General features: G+C 40.9%; 1 protein-coding gene across 2 annotated transcripts; it reads left to right on the top strand.

Moving 5' to 3' along the window:
• Nucleotides 1-3,460: 3,460 nt before the first annotated feature.
• LOC119551690 lies at nucleotides 3,461-4,194 on the top strand. 2 transcript variants are annotated; one of them, XM_037861159.1, is made up of 4 exons: nucleotides 3,461-3,511; nucleotides 3,563-3,718; nucleotides 3,775-3,934; nucleotides 4,010-4,194. In XM_037861159.1, the coding sequence occupies exons 1-4, from the start codon at nucleotides 3,461-3,463 to the stop codon at nucleotides 4,192-4,194; spliced, it is 552 nt and encodes a 183-aa protein (XP_037717087.1). The 2 variants fall into 2 exon arrangements, with proteins under 2 accessions (XP_037717087.1, XP_037717086.1); XM_037861158.1 differs by having other exon boundaries at nucleotides 3,775-3,948; nucleotides 4,009-4,194.
• Nucleotides 4,195-19,326: the final 15,132 nt, after the last annotated feature.

The raw sequence follows: 19,326 nt of genomic DNA, 5'->3' as shown, positions 1-19,326 counted from the left end.
TCCACGTACACACATCGACCTGTATGGTGTATTCGATTTTAATGCAAACCAGCTTAGCCGGCTTACCGGTCGCATGATTAATTGTAATGAGCTGCATTACATTTTCCCGCAAAATATGTACCAATATAGAAAATATTTAAATTTAGCCCCCGCCAAAATGTCGCGAAACGTTCAGGCAAACATTTGATTTTCCCCATTAGTTGAAAGCTAATGGGGATGTGACACGAAAAGCCTGTGTGGTTCGACAGGCATAATTAATAATAAATCTAAAGCCTGAAGGATATATTAAGCAATTAAAACCTAGAACAACAAAATAAAAATGTAATATTGATTCGAGAGATACAAAGATACGTTATTTAAGTCGGTGTCTCTGGGATCGTAGGTAGGGATAAGGATTTATTAGCCAACTTAAATGTTGTATTAACTCCTAGTATGTAAAACTATACTAATAAATCGAGAGATAGTAAGATGCATTACTTAAATCCAGTACCTTAAATCACGCAAGTGTAATAATAGCCTTACGGTCCCTGCTGTAACCAAATGGGGATCCACATATCAATCTAGTAATCGTCATATTTACACAGGCAAACATTTTGGGCACTCGCTGATCAAATACTAATTAGAATATTTATCGGCAGGTGGTTGACTCCATCTGTAGCTCGGGGTCCGTGGGTCCAAGACAGGACATTTGGGCCTAAGGTTGCCCACTGGTAATGATAATGCCTCACAAAGTCAACACAAATGCGGCACTAAGTCTGCAGGGAAGATGATGGTATGGGATGAGATAGTTGGTCGAGGAGGATGATGGGGAGTACGAGGACCCTAGGCCGGCTAGTGCGGAGTAAATGAACTCGTAATCCAGCGACACGTTTATGCACTTAGGATGGGTAGCTGGGGAAAATGGGGAAAATGGGGAGGCGCTGGGTGGCCGCTGCACTTGCGGCACATTTTGTTGGGCCCTAACGGCTGTCTCCGACTAACAGTAAACAGCAATCACTGCTAATGAGTTTTATTGTAAATTAAAATTGCAATCAGTGTCAGGCTTTGGCAGTCGCAACTGAAGTGTGCTGTGTGCGGCACTGGGACCGGGTGTAGTGACGTTTTCGGGGTCGATGTGCATCCATGATAAATGCAATAAATGACACGTTGGGCGCCTGTGACTCAAATCCTGGCATAATAAATTTGCCAAATTGCAAAACATTAAATAAAGACAATGTGCAATGACAAGCCAGAATACAGGGGCACATCGCAATGAAGTGATGTCGTTACACACAGCCAGTCAAAGTGGGTGGCAAACCGATCCATAAGCTATATGGATAAACCACATGCTGCCAGTTGGTAGCAAAGCGAGTTTACGAGGAAACTGTTGCTCAGATGTGGCAAAAACTGATACTGTTTAGTGCATTTTCCTCTAAAGTTGACTGGAAATTAGAATCCATAAAAGAGGTAATAAAAATATGACTTTAACAGTGGCCTCACAGATATTTGCAATCAGTAAATGTGTGATAAAGTGGAATCTACATCTTTATACTTACAGCTTTGCAATCTATTTTATTCGAAATAAAATATATCTTATTAACTTATAGTCACATTAAATAGTGGGACACCTGTAATAAATACTTCCGTTATTAACCACATATTTTTTATATAAACTAAATGGTTTAGCATAGAAGCATTTAATTATAAGCAGTTCCAATTGCAATCCATTTTTTACCGGTTTTACTTGATAAGCGTATACTTGAATGAAGTAGGCGTGTTAACACTTACAGCTTGTTAACCCAGAAAAAGTAAATTTGAATAAAATTCGGCAATAAAAAAATACCAGTAATTAATTAATTTTCTTTATAAATTTTCCATATAATTTATTTGAAAAACTCTTTTCCTATGGATAATGGATGCTATCTGGAGAAAATTTTAGATCAAAGCTATTTCTGAAGACCCCCTTAAACGATAAAGTTAGTAAATAAACTTGTGTCCTAAACTATTTTGATTTTGGAACTATGTAGTTATTAAGTGATTGTTTCGTTTGGAATTACAATCGCCAACATGGGCAGCACTGGCTCTATAAGCTCACACACACCACAAAGCACATGCCAACACATTTGCAACCGCCCTCGCACACAGAGGGACACATGTGATGTCATTAAAAAGGCATTCATCATGCGGGCGGGAGTTGAGGGGGGCGACGAGCAGGGCGGAGAAATGCGAAATGAAGTCATGTAGGATGGCTGACTTATCGATAGACCAAGTTAATAATTAAAATCGCAAAATGCGTTAAAAGTCTATCAGTTTAATTGGCGTTCGTGGCTACAACTATCAGCAGGCCAGCGGCAGCCGGTGCCTATAAACCACTGGCGATGTCAATGACACTCTGATGAACTGCAGTTGGTATCGTATCTGGATCCAGATCCTGCTCCTGCCCCTGGTACTTCCTCCTTCTCCTCCACAAATCCAATTCCCAAGCCCAATGCTGACGCTGCATTGATATGCAATTAACAGCATCAAGGGGACGAAGGGCTGGGCAATTGACGCATTGGGATTTATTCTATGGGCGCATGCATTTTTTATGATTAAACGATAGTTGGTCGCCTCCTTTTTATTCCCAGTGCATCACTCGGGGGGCGGATGGAGGTCCTGTCTGCCAGGATATGCCACTGATCCACAGAGCCGAGCCACTGTGCAATAATTGAACAATTGCCAGCTGTCAGTGGGGAAATGGTCGAAAAAATAAAAGGGAGCGAATGGCCAACGTCGAATGCCAACCGAAAACTTCACAACTGCAGCTGCTTTAAAGGATTAAAGTATTACCAGGACATTGGCTATTGAATGGCATTTAATGGGGATTATGCGGACCAAAAAGGAGGAACGTGGATAGCACTTTAGTTAAGCCCGTGGAATGTGGGTAATATTGGTTTTTATTATTTATTCATTGATTTTGAATGGTGCTGATTAAATTAGCCGAGATGAAAACACAAGCTTATGTGGGTTCTCGAAATCCAATATTGTTCAGATAAACGGGAAATTGGGTTTTGGTAACTTAAATCAAGAGATGACCAAGCGTTTAATATTTCACATCTAAACGATGTTTAAGGCTACTGTAGTTGTAGAGGGTATGGACTTCTACAATTTTTGTCGAATATTTAAAAATCATGCAGGGCGCTTTTGGTGGATATTTTCTATGATGTCGAATGTCTTATTTCGTAAAAAACGGACATATAAATCAATAGTTTTTACTTTATTAATTATATTAACGTTTATTCCTTTACTAAAGTAAATTAACAAATATCATTATCACGCTTAGTCTCGTTTTCGTCGCTTAAATATCGTATTGTGTTAAAATAAATGTATACTGTACTCCAATGTTTATCTCCAATTCTCCATTAAAAGCAAATTACAAATGGTTTTAATGAATGAGTACACAATCGAATTCATTTAAACACGATCGCAGTCAGTTGCCAAAATGTCATTCGCATGGCTGGTGCTTCTGAGTAGCTGCTTCCTTTGGCAAATGGTAAGGTTTCAGACTCAGGTTTGGATTAAACCAAATATATTATTCCACCAGACAACGACCGACTTGGTTTACAGGATGAACAAAATCGAGTGCGTGGTCAATAAAGCAAGAGTGACTAACGTTACATGCAAAGTGAAGCCCATTAATTGGAATTTGGCGTTGGTGAACATGGATTGCTTCTTAATTGTGCCCGTTCTGAGCCCAGTTGTAAGACAATTTCTAAATCCTTGACAAAATCCAATATAAAAGCTTTTAACTTTCAGATTCGAGTGCAAGTTTTTGTGAAGGACTATAGTAACCAGTTCCAGCCATTCCTAGTTGACGTGTCTTTTAACTTATGTGAGGTGGTCGAAAGAAGGAACTTTGTACCCTATGGCGTCATTGTCTGGAAACTGTTTCAGCGTTTCACGAATGCCAATAACTCCGGCTCTTTTTCGGTATATCCGCAACAGATAATTTTTCTTGCATAACTACCCTTATATTTATTCCTACTGCAGGGCCATCTACATGCACGCAACGGATATCTGGACACCAGTCTTCTGCCTCCATTTCCCCATGGAGTCTACCAAGTGAGTTTAACGTTCACGGATACCAATTCTACAAACAGAGAAAATATAGCCAATCTGAAGTTCTTCATTGAAGCCATGGATCGAAGAAAGAGCAAGAAGCTTCCCAAATCCTAGTATGTGTCAAACTGCACAGGTCAAATAAGAAATTTCATAACTATAAGTGTACAAAAGGACAGCCTGGAACCCTTCGATTTTTATATACCCTTGTAGCTTAAACGATGTCATTTAGTTAAAATCAGATTATGTATACTATATAAGAGAAATCCGTCTTCGATTTTTATATAAATATACCGATAGTTCCTATAAAAGCTATACGATTTGTATGTCCAACTTTTTTTTAAGTTATCATTTATTTTCTTAAATCTTTAAATAAGTGTTTTGTTTCCATATATAATCCCTTTAATCTGCCGATTTTATGACTACTTATGATATCATAACTCGATATTGTAAATACCAAAAAATGCTCTACCTAGAGTAGAAAGGAGAAGGATTGAAGCCATCGGTTCGGCTGTACTAATATACATATCTCGCACTTGTAAAGTGTTTGATGGTTGGAAAACTAATTGCTCAAAAATGTGTTTATTGTAGGTTACAATATTTAGCTCTGATCCTCTATTAAAAGCGTATTAAGAATCGATTAAGCGGCTGCTGACACAAGTAAAATAATTAAAAAATTGTATTGCAGTCAGTTATTAAATGATATGGCTGGTGCTTTTGACTAGCTGCTTTCTTTGACAAATGGGAAGATTTTAAATTCTGTTCAGATTAGAACAAGTTTATTATTGTGCCAGACGGAGACGAAGTTGGTTTACAGGCCTAACAAAGTCAGGTTCGTAGTCAATCAGGTGCTAAGCCCATCCATTTTAAAAAAAAGTATAAATTTACCTATTTTGTAAATATTTGTATTTTATTAAGAAAAAATAATAGAATCTTAAATTTATTATTTCTATTAATTCAATTTTTATGCTTATATTAACTTTTCAGATATCCAACGACATAATACAATACATGAAAATTAATTTTTAGTACATTCCATACCCTTTTTTTTTGCTGTGTAGCATCGATAGCATCCAAGACTTTTGTCTCGACATAATAAAATCCAAGTAATAAAACACTGTTTAAAATATTTAAGAAACCGTAATTTGTTAACAATAATCTATCATTAATCTGCATATACCATGTTATATGATGTCTAGTCAATCTTTGCTTAGTCGTTCATGGAGTTAAGCCCAAAACCGGACCTCTTTGTATGGGGATTAAGCAAAACCTCTCGCACAGGAAGTAGATTTCGTGTTAATTTGCTTTGCTTACATTGTACATGGGAATTAATGAGCGAATGAGCTGATATCCATTCAAGCTCACACAAAAAGCGTATCCCAATCGAGGAAGCCTGAAATAGACAGAATCTTAGTCGTAGGCCCCCTAATCTCTGATCCCCGCTCGCTTCCGATGCTCGAAAACTATTTATGCTAAATGAACAACATGTCTTAATCGGCTATTCATATGGAAATGCATGGATTATTATTCAATTAGTTACGTTTTCAAAAAGAAGTCCAACTAGAATGTGTTGGCCCGCAAATACGAAAAAAGCGACGAATCCCCAATGAATCCATGGGATACCTGCACACGGCCAAGAAAACAAATGGGCGGGTGAGCAGAGTTGCCTCGCTTCAGTGAATTTTATTAATGAACTGTGGCCAACTGTGGCTGGAAAGTAAGTAACTCGAGAGCCATGGCTATGGCTCAAACATTGGCCACGGGAAACGGGCTGGCGATACACCTGCGACGCGACGTTCCATGTTCATTATTTGCCCAGGCACACCGACTACCAGTACGAGTACCAAACACCAGTATTCCCATTCCCATTCCCCGCCCCACATGTTCGTATCTTGTATATTGTATCTTGTATCTGTGGCAAAGCATATTGCGAAAGCCACAACAACAGCAGCCGCAACTTCTACGTAGTAAACGCAAATGGCCATGGGGAAGCAAACTGTAGCTGCTGTTGCCACTCTCATTCATTCATAAAAATCCCAAGCGCCAAATCCAGTTTGAGCCATGTATACAAACCAGATTTCACACACATTCGCTCCCCGCCGAATCAAGTTCAGAAGATATTGCACAGTGGATCGAATTGGTGGACAGCAGCTTAATGAAGCTTAGCTACTTTCAAAGAGATGGTTAAATAATATTTTTAAAGAGTTGTAAGCTAGGTGTCTTCGTAAAGGACTAATTACCACAACGTCCAATTGTTGATGCAAGCAACCCTTGTTATTAAAAATTGATAAAATATGTAATTAAAAGAAATTGGAATTCCTGCAGTCAATTAAAACTTTAAAACACCAAGTTAATTTAAAAAAATGCATTACTAATAGAATAGTAAATATTTTTAATATGTAATGAGGATATAACCTTAGCACCAAGCATAATGATTCTCAATTAACATACAATAGTTATCACTTGTGAAGGCAGACAGACAATTGCTTTAAGTATTATTAAAATCTTAATACTTTTAGTTCTTTTATTTAATATGATATTATAGTATTATTGACAGAACCCTTATTAAGTATGGAGGTAACATTTTCAAGAATAAAGTTATCCTAAATATAGATTTGCATTATAAAACTTGTTTATGATACACCTTTAGTTCACATGGGTTTTCTTGATCGTCCATGGGGAAGTCACCCCTAAATAGGTTATGATATAACTCATTGAATTTATTTATCTTACAAGGGGAATTTTAAAGGAATGTTAGCCCTGAAATTGTTTATGAAATACCTTTACTTCAAAAGGGTTTTATTGATCGTCCATGGGTTCGGCACCCCTATATGGGCTATGATATAGTCCCTCGGATTTATTTATCTCTCAAGGGGTATATCTAAGGAATGTTAAACCTGAACTGGTTTATAATTTATAAATTATAAAATACCCTTAGTTCAGAAGGGTTTTCTCGATCGGTACCCCTATTTAGACTATGATATAAGCCTTCGAAACCACTGTACGTCGGCAGTGTGGGCAGACAGCGGATGTTCTTCAGCGGGATCGGCAGATACCACCGCTTATGATGGGGCTTTGATCTTCGGCTGGCCCAAGCGAACCTGTTTCCGTCACAGAGTATCCATATCTCAGCTTCTACAAGTATAACTTTCGGATGGCTCAACTTTTTATTGATCGAAGCTGAGAGCGTGGGCCGCAGTGGAGCGGATAGGAGAGTGGGTTGTCAATTCCGAACAGGCAATTAATTATAACTGTTTGTGTCAGGCCGTAAAATGGGTGGGTGTCGAAATGTCGCCCCCCTTGCTCGATTTTTCGTTACACACGGAAATTTGCATATCAAAAGCAGAAGCCAGAGGGCAAATGGGTTGATGGGCAGATGCATTATTAGCGGGGGCGTGGCAGCTTATCAGTGCGTTCATTGTTTCGGGACTTAGACACATGAGCATCACCACCAAGGGCCCCCACACGCAATGCTTCTCTGCAAACTTTTTCCCAGTTTTTCCCTTTTTTCTCCATTTTTTAATGAGTTTAATAAATGCTTGCTTGACTTTTAGCGGTAGTAAGTTTCTCAAGTACTAAGCAATTAGCGGCATGCATTGGCTTTGGGAACGCAAGCCTTCGGCACACGCAATGAGCAAGTTGAACCACGAGTCCCGGTTAGAGGGAAGTTCCCGTTTCAGTTCAGAGGTAGCAACCTCCACACAGAGGAAAAATGTGATTAAAATGTATACTGCCTTTTGAAAATTGCCAACAAAGTGTTTCAATTCTCAGCACAAAAGCCTGGCCTTTAGGGCAAAACTAGGGGGGAAAATCTGAGAGGTTATTGTGGCAAAAGTTTGTGCTGTGAAACAAAATACTGTTTGATTTCACCAACTGCTCATTAATTGGGTTACTCAAAATATTCAATCCCAATTAAGGTGAGGAGTACACTGCACATGTTAAACTTATTATTCTTGAACTTTCAATGAATCGTTTCGCCTTGTGAAATGTGATTCTGCATTTGTGGGCTTTCCGCTGAAGTCGTCGACTCTTTGATTGCTGGGTATGTGGATCTGGCAAAAGGGTTACTTGGGGCAGCTGAAAACTAGTATTCTCTCACTTAATCTGCACCAGATAGGATATCTGATTGTCGTTCATTCCCCGCCCTATGTATGTACTATATATGCAGTTCCCTGCCGATGCTTTGTTTTGATTTTAATTCGGTTCACACAATTCATTTGAGCTTGGCCCAGGCAACTGTCTCGGTGTCTTGGCAGTGACTTGGTAACTTGGTAACTTGGCAACGTGGCTGACTGGGCTGACTGATGTGATGGGGAGTGACTTGCTCAAGATTCCCACATAAATTATGTGAGAGCCCAAGTGTGACCAATAAACCAACTGTCCAGACGCAGACGAATAGGAATACGAATACCCGCAAATGGTTTCGTATTGCGACCTGCAATAAAATACGCCTGGTAAAGTCGTCGTGTCTTTAAGACGGTGACCCGACCGCAAGAGCCTGCAACCCTTTTCTTAACTTCATTTAGAGTTAAATATTAGAAATTACCTCACGTCTCGGGGTAGGACCCAGTCCAATCCCCACATAACTTTTAAGTCATGCAAACTTTGTTCCGCACTCGAACCGAATCGAGTTCAGTTCGGTTGAGCTGAGTTCAGTTAAGTTGAGATGAGATGTGATGTGATGAGGTGGGTTGGGTGGCGGAGCCAAGTGGAGGCAAATGTGCCTGCAAATGTCTTTTCAATTGGCAATCGGGGGCGGCGCAAAAAGCATTGCGGTAATATCCTTGGCAGGACGTGTGGGTGTGCTCGGGGTGTCGGCTTTGATGCGGTCCTTAAGCAGGCGTAATCCTGTCAAAGTGTTATCGCTGAGCACAAGCTCAACATACACAACCAGTGTATCGAAAAGACCCCGTCCGATCCGATTCTCTGACTTGCATGCAAATTTTTTGCCAACACCCCGATTTCCTGCCCCGTATTTTTCGATAACTCGGCCTAATACTTTACGTTCGTGTACCCTTTCGAAAACGGTGTTATAATTGTATCAGCCAGTTTGTTACTTTCAATCCTTTGTATCTCAACCAAATATGTGCCTATGAAAAGTTGAAGTATAATTAAGTTAAAGGTGTGTTTAAAACTGGGGAAAATAGGTGTTTCTTATTTATATTTTTAAAAGAATAATGAAGTTTTCGAAAATAATTACCTCATTCACGAATGTTATTATTTTCGAAATCGTGAAATTGAATATCATGTCTCTAAATAAAATATTTTAAGTTTCCATAGTCCTTAAAGTCGTATATTCAAATATCTTATATTGCATATTCATTAATGGAACCAAATAAAATATGAAAAAAACATCTATTAAATTAGAGTTGTTCTTTTAGAAAATACTCCTCACGATTCGGTGGCCAACTCGGTGGCTTATCAAAGGGTATTCAAATATAAGTGCCCAAAGGAAAGCCTTTCCTTCTTGTTTTCCTTCTTTCTTTTGCTGTTTCTCTTTTGCTGACTTTGCTCACGAGTTTTACGCTTAAATAAAAAATATCTACACTTAACACTTTTTGTTGCTCACCTGGCGAGGCGAAGAAATCCTTTGCCCTTATCCACACCGCTGTCGAGGAGGAGTTTTCACGACTTTTGTATCGAACAAGTCATCAGCTGGCTGCAGAATGGCAAATGGCGGATGGCGAGAGGCGAATGGCAAATGGCATCGCTTGTCGCCATAAACTTGAACAAATATGCAGCCCAGAACGTGCCACTTATGCTGCCGCACAATCACCGCCCCACTGAGCCGCATTTGCTCAAGGTGCGGCGGCCGATTGCCGTTTGCTTTGACACGTGTGTGTGCCAGCTGGGTGTGGGTGGGTGTACGGATGGGTGTACGGATGGGTGGGTTTTACAGGTGTACACCAGGTGGGTGGTGTCAAGGGCAGGGACTGCGACGGCGACCGCTGGGTCGTCCCTGCACATCACTGCGCTTTTTGTTTGCTCTGCGGTTTCTCGGCGGAGTGCCGAGTCGGAGGCGGCGGCGGCTTTGGTGTTTGCGCGGTCTGATTGAAAGATTGTCTTGGCCATCCGCATGCTCTTGACAGATGCGGTTGCCTTGGCCAAGCACACTCGAGCACTCACGGGAGATTATGGCTGTTTAACCAGCAATCTGTGTGGAATGATTTGCAACGTCGTTGCATATGAATATTTGCAAAAGGACCCAAAAGTGCACTGTAAATAAATTGTTACATTTTGGATGCCCAATTTGGATGCCCTATTTAATATCTACGTCTGAAAATATTTTGTTTAACCGATTCAAAAGTGTGCAATCGTGAAGAAGTCTAAAAAAATCCTTTAAAGCAATGACTATTAATACCTAAGTAACATTATATATTATTTAAAGTTCATAATAAATTCCCTAAGATTATAAATATAAACACCATATTTTCATACACTTACATTCAGTTCATAATAAATGTTAAATACTATAAATATAAAAACCATATTTGTACTTGTTAAAGCGCAGTCTGATGAAGAATAAAAGCTCTACATATTGCTACGAAAGTGCGAAATATTTTGTCCTAGAGTTTATATAAAAGAGATTTAGGGAGACAAGAAGCTTTGCTATCCGACACAGGTCGTATATCATGTGCCAGGGGTATTCAGTCGATGTCGTAATTAGCTCACTGGGACTTAACTGCACCGCCGAGTGCCCCCCTTCCTCGGAATGGGGCTCACAGAAAGCTCATTAGCTCGGGGCACACATATATTACGAGGCTGTCAGTGGGGCCTGGTACTATGAGCCGGGCACATCATCAGCTTCAGATTCCGCAGCATCAGCTCCTCGATCCGGCAGGCTGTTGCGCATGCAAATGAAAGTCGTCCTTCTCTAACTACCTACTAAATGGGCTCATTTTTCAAATTTTATAGCTACTTAACACAACATCAAACAATTTTATTTTATTAACGCACCGACATCTCCATACGCGCACACATCCATTAACATAGCAGGGGCCTTAGACTAGCATCTCAATTTTATTTTGTTGTTCTTTTTTTTTTGGCAGCCTCAGCATCATATCTTCAAGATAAATTTGTATCTATTCATAATAAGCGGCGTCTCTTGTGCTCGAATGACTGCAGACTAAGGAAAGAACAATGTATTGAAATAATTGTGTGTGCTCATACATGAACAAGCCGGGTTCCGAGCTCCAAAAAAAATGGAGAAAAAAAAACCGAAATTGAAAGAGGAAGGGGGCAGAAAGGGGCTGGAGGCCAATCGAAACAGAAATCATGTGTATTTTTGTACACGCTACATGCCCCAAAGGGACTGCTAGGCTCCTGACACAGCCAATCCGAAGCGGCATCAATAAATGATTTCACAAAGGCAGAAAAAAAAGAAAAGCGAGCGGCAGCGAAATGAAATGGAAACCCCCGCAAAGGTCATGAAAACATCATTCTCAGAGACACACACACAGCAGCCGAGGAGACGGAGACCCAAAGTCAAAGAGACCATATAAACGGAGTCGCTGGAGGACCGGGCATCAAACAGACCCAGCGGGCGTGTTGAGGAATGTGCGGTTAAAAATAAAATCCAAGACAAGATTGTGCCACATGGGTGCTTGAGATGCGAGTATACCCGCACAGAGCTACACATACTCACCCAACTGAGCCGAGGAGGTTTCCTGAGTCTCCCAACTAACTGGCTAATTGCAGCCTGCCGGCACAAACAAACATCCTGGCTGGCCCGGCCAAATTGGGTTCTTATTTATGAGCGAGACATTAGTTTAAATTCAAATATCAACACATAATACCCATGCCATAACCCATGACCATATTCCTTAGGTCTTTGGGCAGCCCAAAATATCGCATTGCATTTGGTGACATTAATTAGTCAACAGTTTGGGTAATGCGATCGGGTTGCAGGAATCCGTTTTTGTTTGTGTCCTGGTGTCTTGACCTACATGGGCGAGCGGAAGTATTGTTTACAGGACTCTGTTTGTGTGTACTGTCCACTCGAGAAGTATCCCTTTGTGGACGGATTTATGTGGATAGACAGTAGTCTGATTTGCCGGCTTGTCTATTTGGATATCGTCTTACAGTCGCCTCGTCGCTGCGCTGGCTACCGTTCGATGACTTGTCCCCAAGTAATAGTGGATAATCCTTTTAAAGGATCAGCCTTGAGCTGATTTCAAATAGCTGTGTACCTTAGTATATTGTATACAATTTCAAGCATTTCCTTTTGGCTTGTTTAAAATGAGGGCATCTTTTTTAGCCCGCCTGGAGCGAACAATATGACAACAAATTAGTGGCCTTTTTCCGAAATTCCTATCTTAAGCCAACTCTTATTTTAATTATACTGGCATAATTGATGTACATATATACTGAATAATTAAAATTGTGAATGGTTGCCGCCAGAGCGACCTCAAAGAGGCAGCCCCGTTGTGTCAGTTTGTGTGAAAATCCAAATCCTCGCCGCGAATCCTTGCCGCGAATCCTTGCCGCTCATCAACGCCCGCCGCCAAAGTTTTTCACTTTTTAATCCCGCCGAACGCCTCAAGTCCTTCGCCCAGGCGCCTTTGTTGCTGTTGTTTTTGGCCTTTATTTCATTTGGTATATCCGTTTGTATCTTGGGTATGTGTGGGTGTGCTTGTTTGTATAGGAAAAGCAAGAGGAAAACCCGAGCGCGCGCTTTTCATCATCGTCATAATCTCAACAGCAACATCAACAACTTGAAGTGATTTGTGTTTTTCATCCGCCTTGCGATGGTTAAGGCTCACCCACCTGCCGGCTCCTTCCTTCCACTGCCACATCCACATCCACATCCTGTGGCAGTTTTCCTTTTCGCCACTTTCCCCCCTCCCCCGCTAGGATCCATCCTCCGGGCTGAGGCCCTCCTTAGCTCTCGGTCTGCCTTTTTTATTTAATCACCTCACAAGGCGCTCGAGCACACAACACGGCTTTAATCTATTTTAATTAAAAATATAATTATTTAATATAGCTCAAGAAGGGGGCTCCTGGCTAAGGGTTTTCTCTCTTGACTTGGATAAAACTGTGACTTGTTGCGGGGGATACTGAGCAAGTGACCTGATCACGATGGCTGTCAAAAGGGAAAAGCTAGGGTGGTAAAAGTGAAAGATATTCGAAAAATAGCGAATTACACCTCGCCAAAGGTATACAAGAAAAATCCTACAAACTTTGTGATGGTTTTAAAATACTTTTTAGGAAACAAAACAAATATAGTACTTCCTAATGTATCCCATTTCCTCAAAAAACAAACTCAGAAGTGCTAGGGTGGATTAAAAATACTTTTTAAAAACCATTTTCAAGTTGAAAACAAGTACAGGGTATAAATACCAATCACGGCCAACTTCCTTTGACTTTGCTTGCCTGCCAATTTATGGATCATTCTCTTTTAGGCCGCAAAAAAAAGCGTCAGAGAATCCTGAACACATGCCGGCAAAATTTCGCATAAAATTATAAAGTATCCGTAGCTGTAGCTGAAGGACCAAATTCGGGGAGGGGGGCTAACTGGGGTAAGTACTTGAGGAAACTTTCTTTGCTGTGCAAATTTACGCCGGCAAATCTGTGCAGGCTTTTGTCACAAACTCCCCAGCACATCATGTGTAGAATTCATTAAGGTAACTAAATACACTGGGCGAAAAGGGGGGTGAGGGGGTGTGTGTCGGGGTTCGGCAGGGATGTTATTTTTTCACGTTTTCGGGAGGGATGACGAGGACTTGGCAGTTTCTCAAGCTGCGTGTAATTTGTAGCAAGTGGCGGCAGGTAAAGCGATGCCAAAAAGGAAGCGAAGCTGCTGCAGCAACAGATATTAATTTCGTCTTGCGAGCTAAGGCAAAGTAACTTAAGCTTCAACTTGTAGAAAGAAGATTGAGATACAGGCACAGTCTGTAGTCTGTAGTCTGCATCCCCGCTTCCTTGGGACGGCAACACCTTGTTGTTGCTGCCGTGGCTGCCGTGCACATTAATTCGTGGGAATTAATTATTCTCAGGCCTGTGACGATTCCCAAGACACTCGCTCACTCATTCGTTCGTTGATACCCAGATCTGAGGCCCCCAATCTCCCAGTCCCGCAATCTCCCAACCTCTCGACCGCCCAACCATCCACCAGATCTCCCAAGTTCGTCACTTTGCTTCTGCGGTGAGGCGAACATTTTTCGTATCTGTATCTGCAGCACTTCACGCTCTCTTTTTGTACCCTAGAAGAGGGTATTACCATATGGCAAAGAAGTCTGGAATGGTTTCTGTAGAGTATATGATTATTATAAAGACTTCTGACCTGACCTGAACTTTAATCATGCTAGGTCTTAAGTTATTACTAGTTTAAATACATTTATTATTAACGTTTCATCGAATAATTCGAAAATATATATGTTTTTTGGTAAGTGTACTAGATTGGCTTAAAGTCAATCACATATCCTGTTCTTGAACTGGTAACTTCCCCAGCTACAAACTTTATTACCTTGATTTCCTTTGAGGTAATAATTGTTTTATAGACTAGAAATAGGAGATATATGTACATAAGGGTATTCCAAGTTCCGGTTTTCGTAGCCATCCTTCCCCTCAAGCTTTATATGCTCCTATCCACGGACACACATAGGCAAAAGTTTATGTACTCCCCATCCACTTCCACGGATAAGCGTCGCAATTACAACAGGGCCTGCAAATCGCTTCATCTTTTTTATGGCTGCCCTACAATGGCCGTTTTGGGATAGTCTTATGGATGGCCCGGCTCTGTTGGCCAAGACCAGACGCCGGGACGGGCCCATAACAAATCATTCGACCGTGTTTGCGTCGAGTAAGTAAATTTGATGATTTGCACTTTGAACTTTAATTTGTTGTTCCCGCGTCTGCTGTAAGCGCATTTTGCCCCAGCCGAAAACTAATGGAAATTTGGCCTTTTACTACCTTGTGCTGAGCGCCGTAATAAGCTGAACATTTGTAGTTAAAATATTACATATAAAAATATTTGATGGCGAAATGATGGATATTTTTATAATTCAATTTTTACAGCCACTAACAAACCACAACATTAATAGTTAAAGCTACTTAGAAATATGTAATGTGGCATTCACACTGTTGTACATATTTTATTTTAAAGACTATGGGTATTTTAAGAGCCGAGCATGTTTCATCGTTAAGTGGAAACGACAGCTTATTTTCGTAAAGGGTCTGCAAAAGTTAATGCAGCCTGATCCCAAGTCGAGTTCCTCAACTCAGGTTCGCGATTCACCCTTTATTCCTCATATGCTGTGACGTCTGTTTCTGTTTTTACTTCTGTTTTCCCTTTCCCGGCTTTTTAGTACATTTTGCTTTTCTTTTGCAGCGCAGCACATTGCATTATTTATGTACATACAAGCCTGGGGAGGAGTTTCTAGAATTTTTGTTAATAATTCTTACCAGCAGCTTGTACAAAATATACATACATACTTCTATGTAATTTCGCTTTTTTCTTTCCTAGGCTATTAAGCTGATGATTTTAATGAGTGAATAATGTGCTGAGTTTCCCTCCTCGAAATGTCAGCACTGGCCCCAGTTTTTCTGCTTTAATTTTTTAATAACCTTCAAACTCTTGACTTCGACCAGAGTTTTTTGTAGTTCGTTTGTTTGCCTTCGACATGTGTCGACGGTCCCCCGCCTGGAAAAGTTCCCATTGGCCGTAGAGCTCCCGATTCAAGTGGAGCATTAAATTTGTCATTAGGTTCTGAAAATTACATCAAGTAGTGTTTCTCTGCGCTCTCCATTGTAGATTTATCTTTTTAAATATTTAAACGTTCTAATTGGCTGACCGTGGGGCACTTGAGGCCTTCTTCTGGCGCCCTGTGAACATTTTTGGTTTGACATAGATAATTGTACTGCTTACGATTATGTGGCAGATTATGCGGCACACAGCTGACAAATGTCTGGATCTGTCCCGCAGGGACGAAGACTCATTGTTGGGCTTTCGCTGGTGGGGGTGTGTGAACTATAATGAGTCTAAGTTGACTTCTCATTTTGGTCTTGTCAAGTGCTCGAGGCTTCTACATTTTTAAGATGCCATCCCGCTGCCCTATGAGTTGGTATATACCCACTACTTGAAGACCCCACACCACCCAGTTATTCGTCTTACTCCTCCTCTGGGGGAGCTGTGACATTTTTTATGGCCTGTACTGATGTTTTGACCTAGTAATTTAATGATGCTAAATGGCGTGGCAGTTGATTGCCGGAACATGCGGGCGGGGTCGTTTGGGGTGGGAGGTGTGAGAGAGCTTCTTGAGTGCAGCAAATGGCAGCAAATTCAATTTGTAGGTTGAGCTTTCGAGACAGTACAAGTTGCTGACGAGGAGCGTTCTTGTTCTTGGACTTCCACATAAAGAAATTTGAGAAATGAGAGGAATTTAAAATGTGTATTTCATAGAAACGGCTCTTGAGAAATGTGGTTTTTGGATTTTAAGGATTTAAAAACAAAAGGCACTGAAGAATCACAGAACATATACAATATAAATAAATAAATATAAATATTCTAGAAATAAGTATTGAATAAAAGATGCTTAAGAAGATCTGATCAACATATAATCTATGTTATAAACAAATGAATTTAATATGATATCATTTTTCCATAGTTCTTATTTATCTGTGTATCGGTTGACAAAGATAAGGAAAGGAAAACTTCCTGACCCTTGCTGGATAAGAAAACGCTGCTTTGATCTTAAAAGCCCAGACCCATCCAACCAATATATTCCGCCTTGCATTAGCACAGCAATGCATAGCAAACACCTCTCAAAGTCCCAACTCCATCTCGGACAGCCTTTCACACCGAAGGGACTTGGAAAAAGGAAGTAATCCATTCTGAGTGCAGTTTTCAATATCACTTTCCAGAGACAACTTCCTGCCGGGCCGGGCCCGGTCGCATCATCATCAAATGGAGCAGGGCCGAGGAGAAAAACTGTTGGCACTTTGCATACAAATGTGCTACCAAGCCGAACTTATCGCAACATTTTAATAACTGGCGGCAACAGTAGCCAACTGCAGATGGTGCAGAAGATCTGAGCCGGGGAGCTTGAGCGTCCAGTCGGCTTTCATTAATTACCAAGAAAAGCGAGTTTTCGGTGTGTTTTTGCTTTTTCCTGCCAGTCAAGAAGTGGCTCCGCCAGTATTTTCCGCCAAACTGGCCAGCACGTCAACAGGTTGGGGGTTGGGCCCTAACTGGGCTCGCAAAACTGGCTTAGAACCCTGGCTCTGACTCTTATCTGGCCAGCAGATCACGCAACATGCGCGTAATTTTATGAATGAAGTGTTCGCTGCCGGCCAGGATTCAGAATTCAGCTGGGGCCTAGGAAACTGGTCCGGGATCTGCCACTTAATTGCAATCGCACCTCAGCAGCAGCAGCAGCAGTGGCAGCAACAGCAGCAGCAGCAACAGCAACAAGTGCAGCATCAACAGGCCGCAGTTTGTCAGTCAGGTTAACAAATTGCGTTAAGACAGAGCCCAGTTGTTCAACCGGTTTGCAGCACATCTGTGCTCGATTCTGGTGCACTTGTTGCATCAGCTTCATCATCATCATCAGGAGCAGCAGCAACATCAGGAGGAGCACGGCAGCAACATCACACACTTGCAGTTCGCTTATTAAATATGATTATGTGTTCGATTCTGCGTTGGTCTTCAAGATGCTTTCAGTGCCAGTACCAGAACGAGTAAGAGTACGAGTACCAGGGTAAAAGTACGGATGGTCACAGGAAGTGGAGCCGCGCCAGGCGTCGTCACATTGGCGGCAGCCTCTCCCCTCCTCCCATCCCAATACCCCAAGCCATCTTTAGCCTCCTCGACTGCGACAACAACTGCTGCCCACTTTTAATGAAGTTTTCCGTTTCGTGATGGTTCTGTTGACTTTCCAAGTCGGGTTAGATACCCTCACTGTTGGTCTTTGTCCTCACAAGCGAGTGAAAATTGATTTTCCCCCGAGAGCAGCATCTGCAAAACAATTGGCTAGGGCATTAGAAAGTCCTCTATTTTAAATCCCTTCCATTATTGCCAGTGCCTTCGCTAAGCTGGCAGGCAAAATAAAAATCCATTGGCCGTTCAAATGTTTTAATTAAAATTTAATGAATTCAGTGTACTTAATTATGCATTGTTGTTTTTTGCCCTTGCTGTGCGTTGCTGGCTCTCAGACGGGGTATGCTGAAAATTAAATTTAATTGTTTTATTTTTCTACCATTGCACCGAGTGGCAATCAAGGCGTATATGAGCCAGAAAAAGCTTTGAAATTTGCGGTGACAGGCAGTCCAAACATGGTAATTAAAATTGCATTTATATTGGAATTGATTTGATTATGGAAATATGTCAATAATGTTTATGAAGTTAGCCGAAATCCTAAACTGAAATTGCTGTTTTAATTAACAGGAATTGCGTTGAGGCATCAAATAAACAAATACTCCATTTAACTGTAATAATAAGCAATTTGAATTTAATAATATTCGATATGCCCGAAACCTTGTGAAGTTTGTAAATCAATAAAATAAGTAAACAAATTATTTCACTGCAGAGTAGACCATCAAAAGCCCAGAATTGAAAAGCAAAATCGAATTCTGCAAAATTGAATATTAATTAAAATGAAATCCCTGCCAGTCAGCAAAATGTAGCAAAATAAATGGCAGTTTCAGTTTTATTGACCCCAACTGGAGGTGGAAGCAAACACTTAATGAGAAATAATTTTGGTTCGGGAAACAATTCCACATAGTTTTCAGTTTTTAGACCACCTGTCAGGCCCGCAGAAGTCTGGAGGCTGTGAAAGCTGATTGCCCCAGACCACGTCCGCAATCTGTTAATTCCGTATTTTAGAAATTAAAAATATGTATTATTAAATGTTCCATTAATTAAGCGGAGCGGTGTAGCTATTAATTAATAAAACTTCCTAACAAAATGCCGCCACATTGTCTGGCCCCGAAAAATAGAATCAATTAGGCGGCATTTAAGGTGCAAGTGGGCACGCCCACCAGGAAAATGCCTCGAGGGCAAAAAGAAGAATGATGACTGAAGTCAGGGGGCTGATTGATGACACTGGACATATTTCTGACTCGGGTGAATCTTTAAAACGGTATTGAGGAGGGGGAGCAAGGAATTTAAATAGCGCTTGGGCATAATCTCTGAGCTATAATCTTCATTATGAAGAAAATGCGGTTTTAAATGTTGAAAATATTCGGTATTTTAAGGGGTACCGACACCATTTTAATTATCCCCCGGAAGGAAAAACACTTTATTTTAATTTG

Source organism: Drosophila subpulchrella, chromosome 2R, assembly GCF_014743375.2.
Source record: "Drosophila subpulchrella strain 33 F10 #4 breed RU33 chromosome 2R, RU_Dsub_v1.1 Primary Assembly, whole genome shotgun sequence".
In the NCBI taxonomy this organism is placed as follows: domain Eukaryota; kingdom Metazoa; phylum Arthropoda; class Insecta; order Diptera; family Drosophilidae; genus Drosophila; species Drosophila subpulchrella.
Note: the sequence above shows the minus strand (reverse complement) of the source record. Positions and strands in the feature narration are given on the sequence as shown.

Excerpts from the sequence above, each read along its gene's own strand:
- LOC119551690 (XM_037861158.1), top strand. The coding sequence starts at position 3,461 with ATGTCATTCGCATGGCTGGTGCTTCTGAGTAGCTGCTTCCTTTGGCAA. Across the intron at positions 3,512-3,562 it reads GCTGCTTCCTTTGGCAAATG|ACAACGACCGACTTGGTTTA; the intron begins GTAAGGTTTCAG and ends TTATTCCACCAG. Across the intron at positions 3,949-4,008 it reads ATAACTCCGGCTCTTTTTCG|GGCCATCTACATGCACGCAA; the intron begins GTATATCCGCAA and ends TTCCTACTGCAG.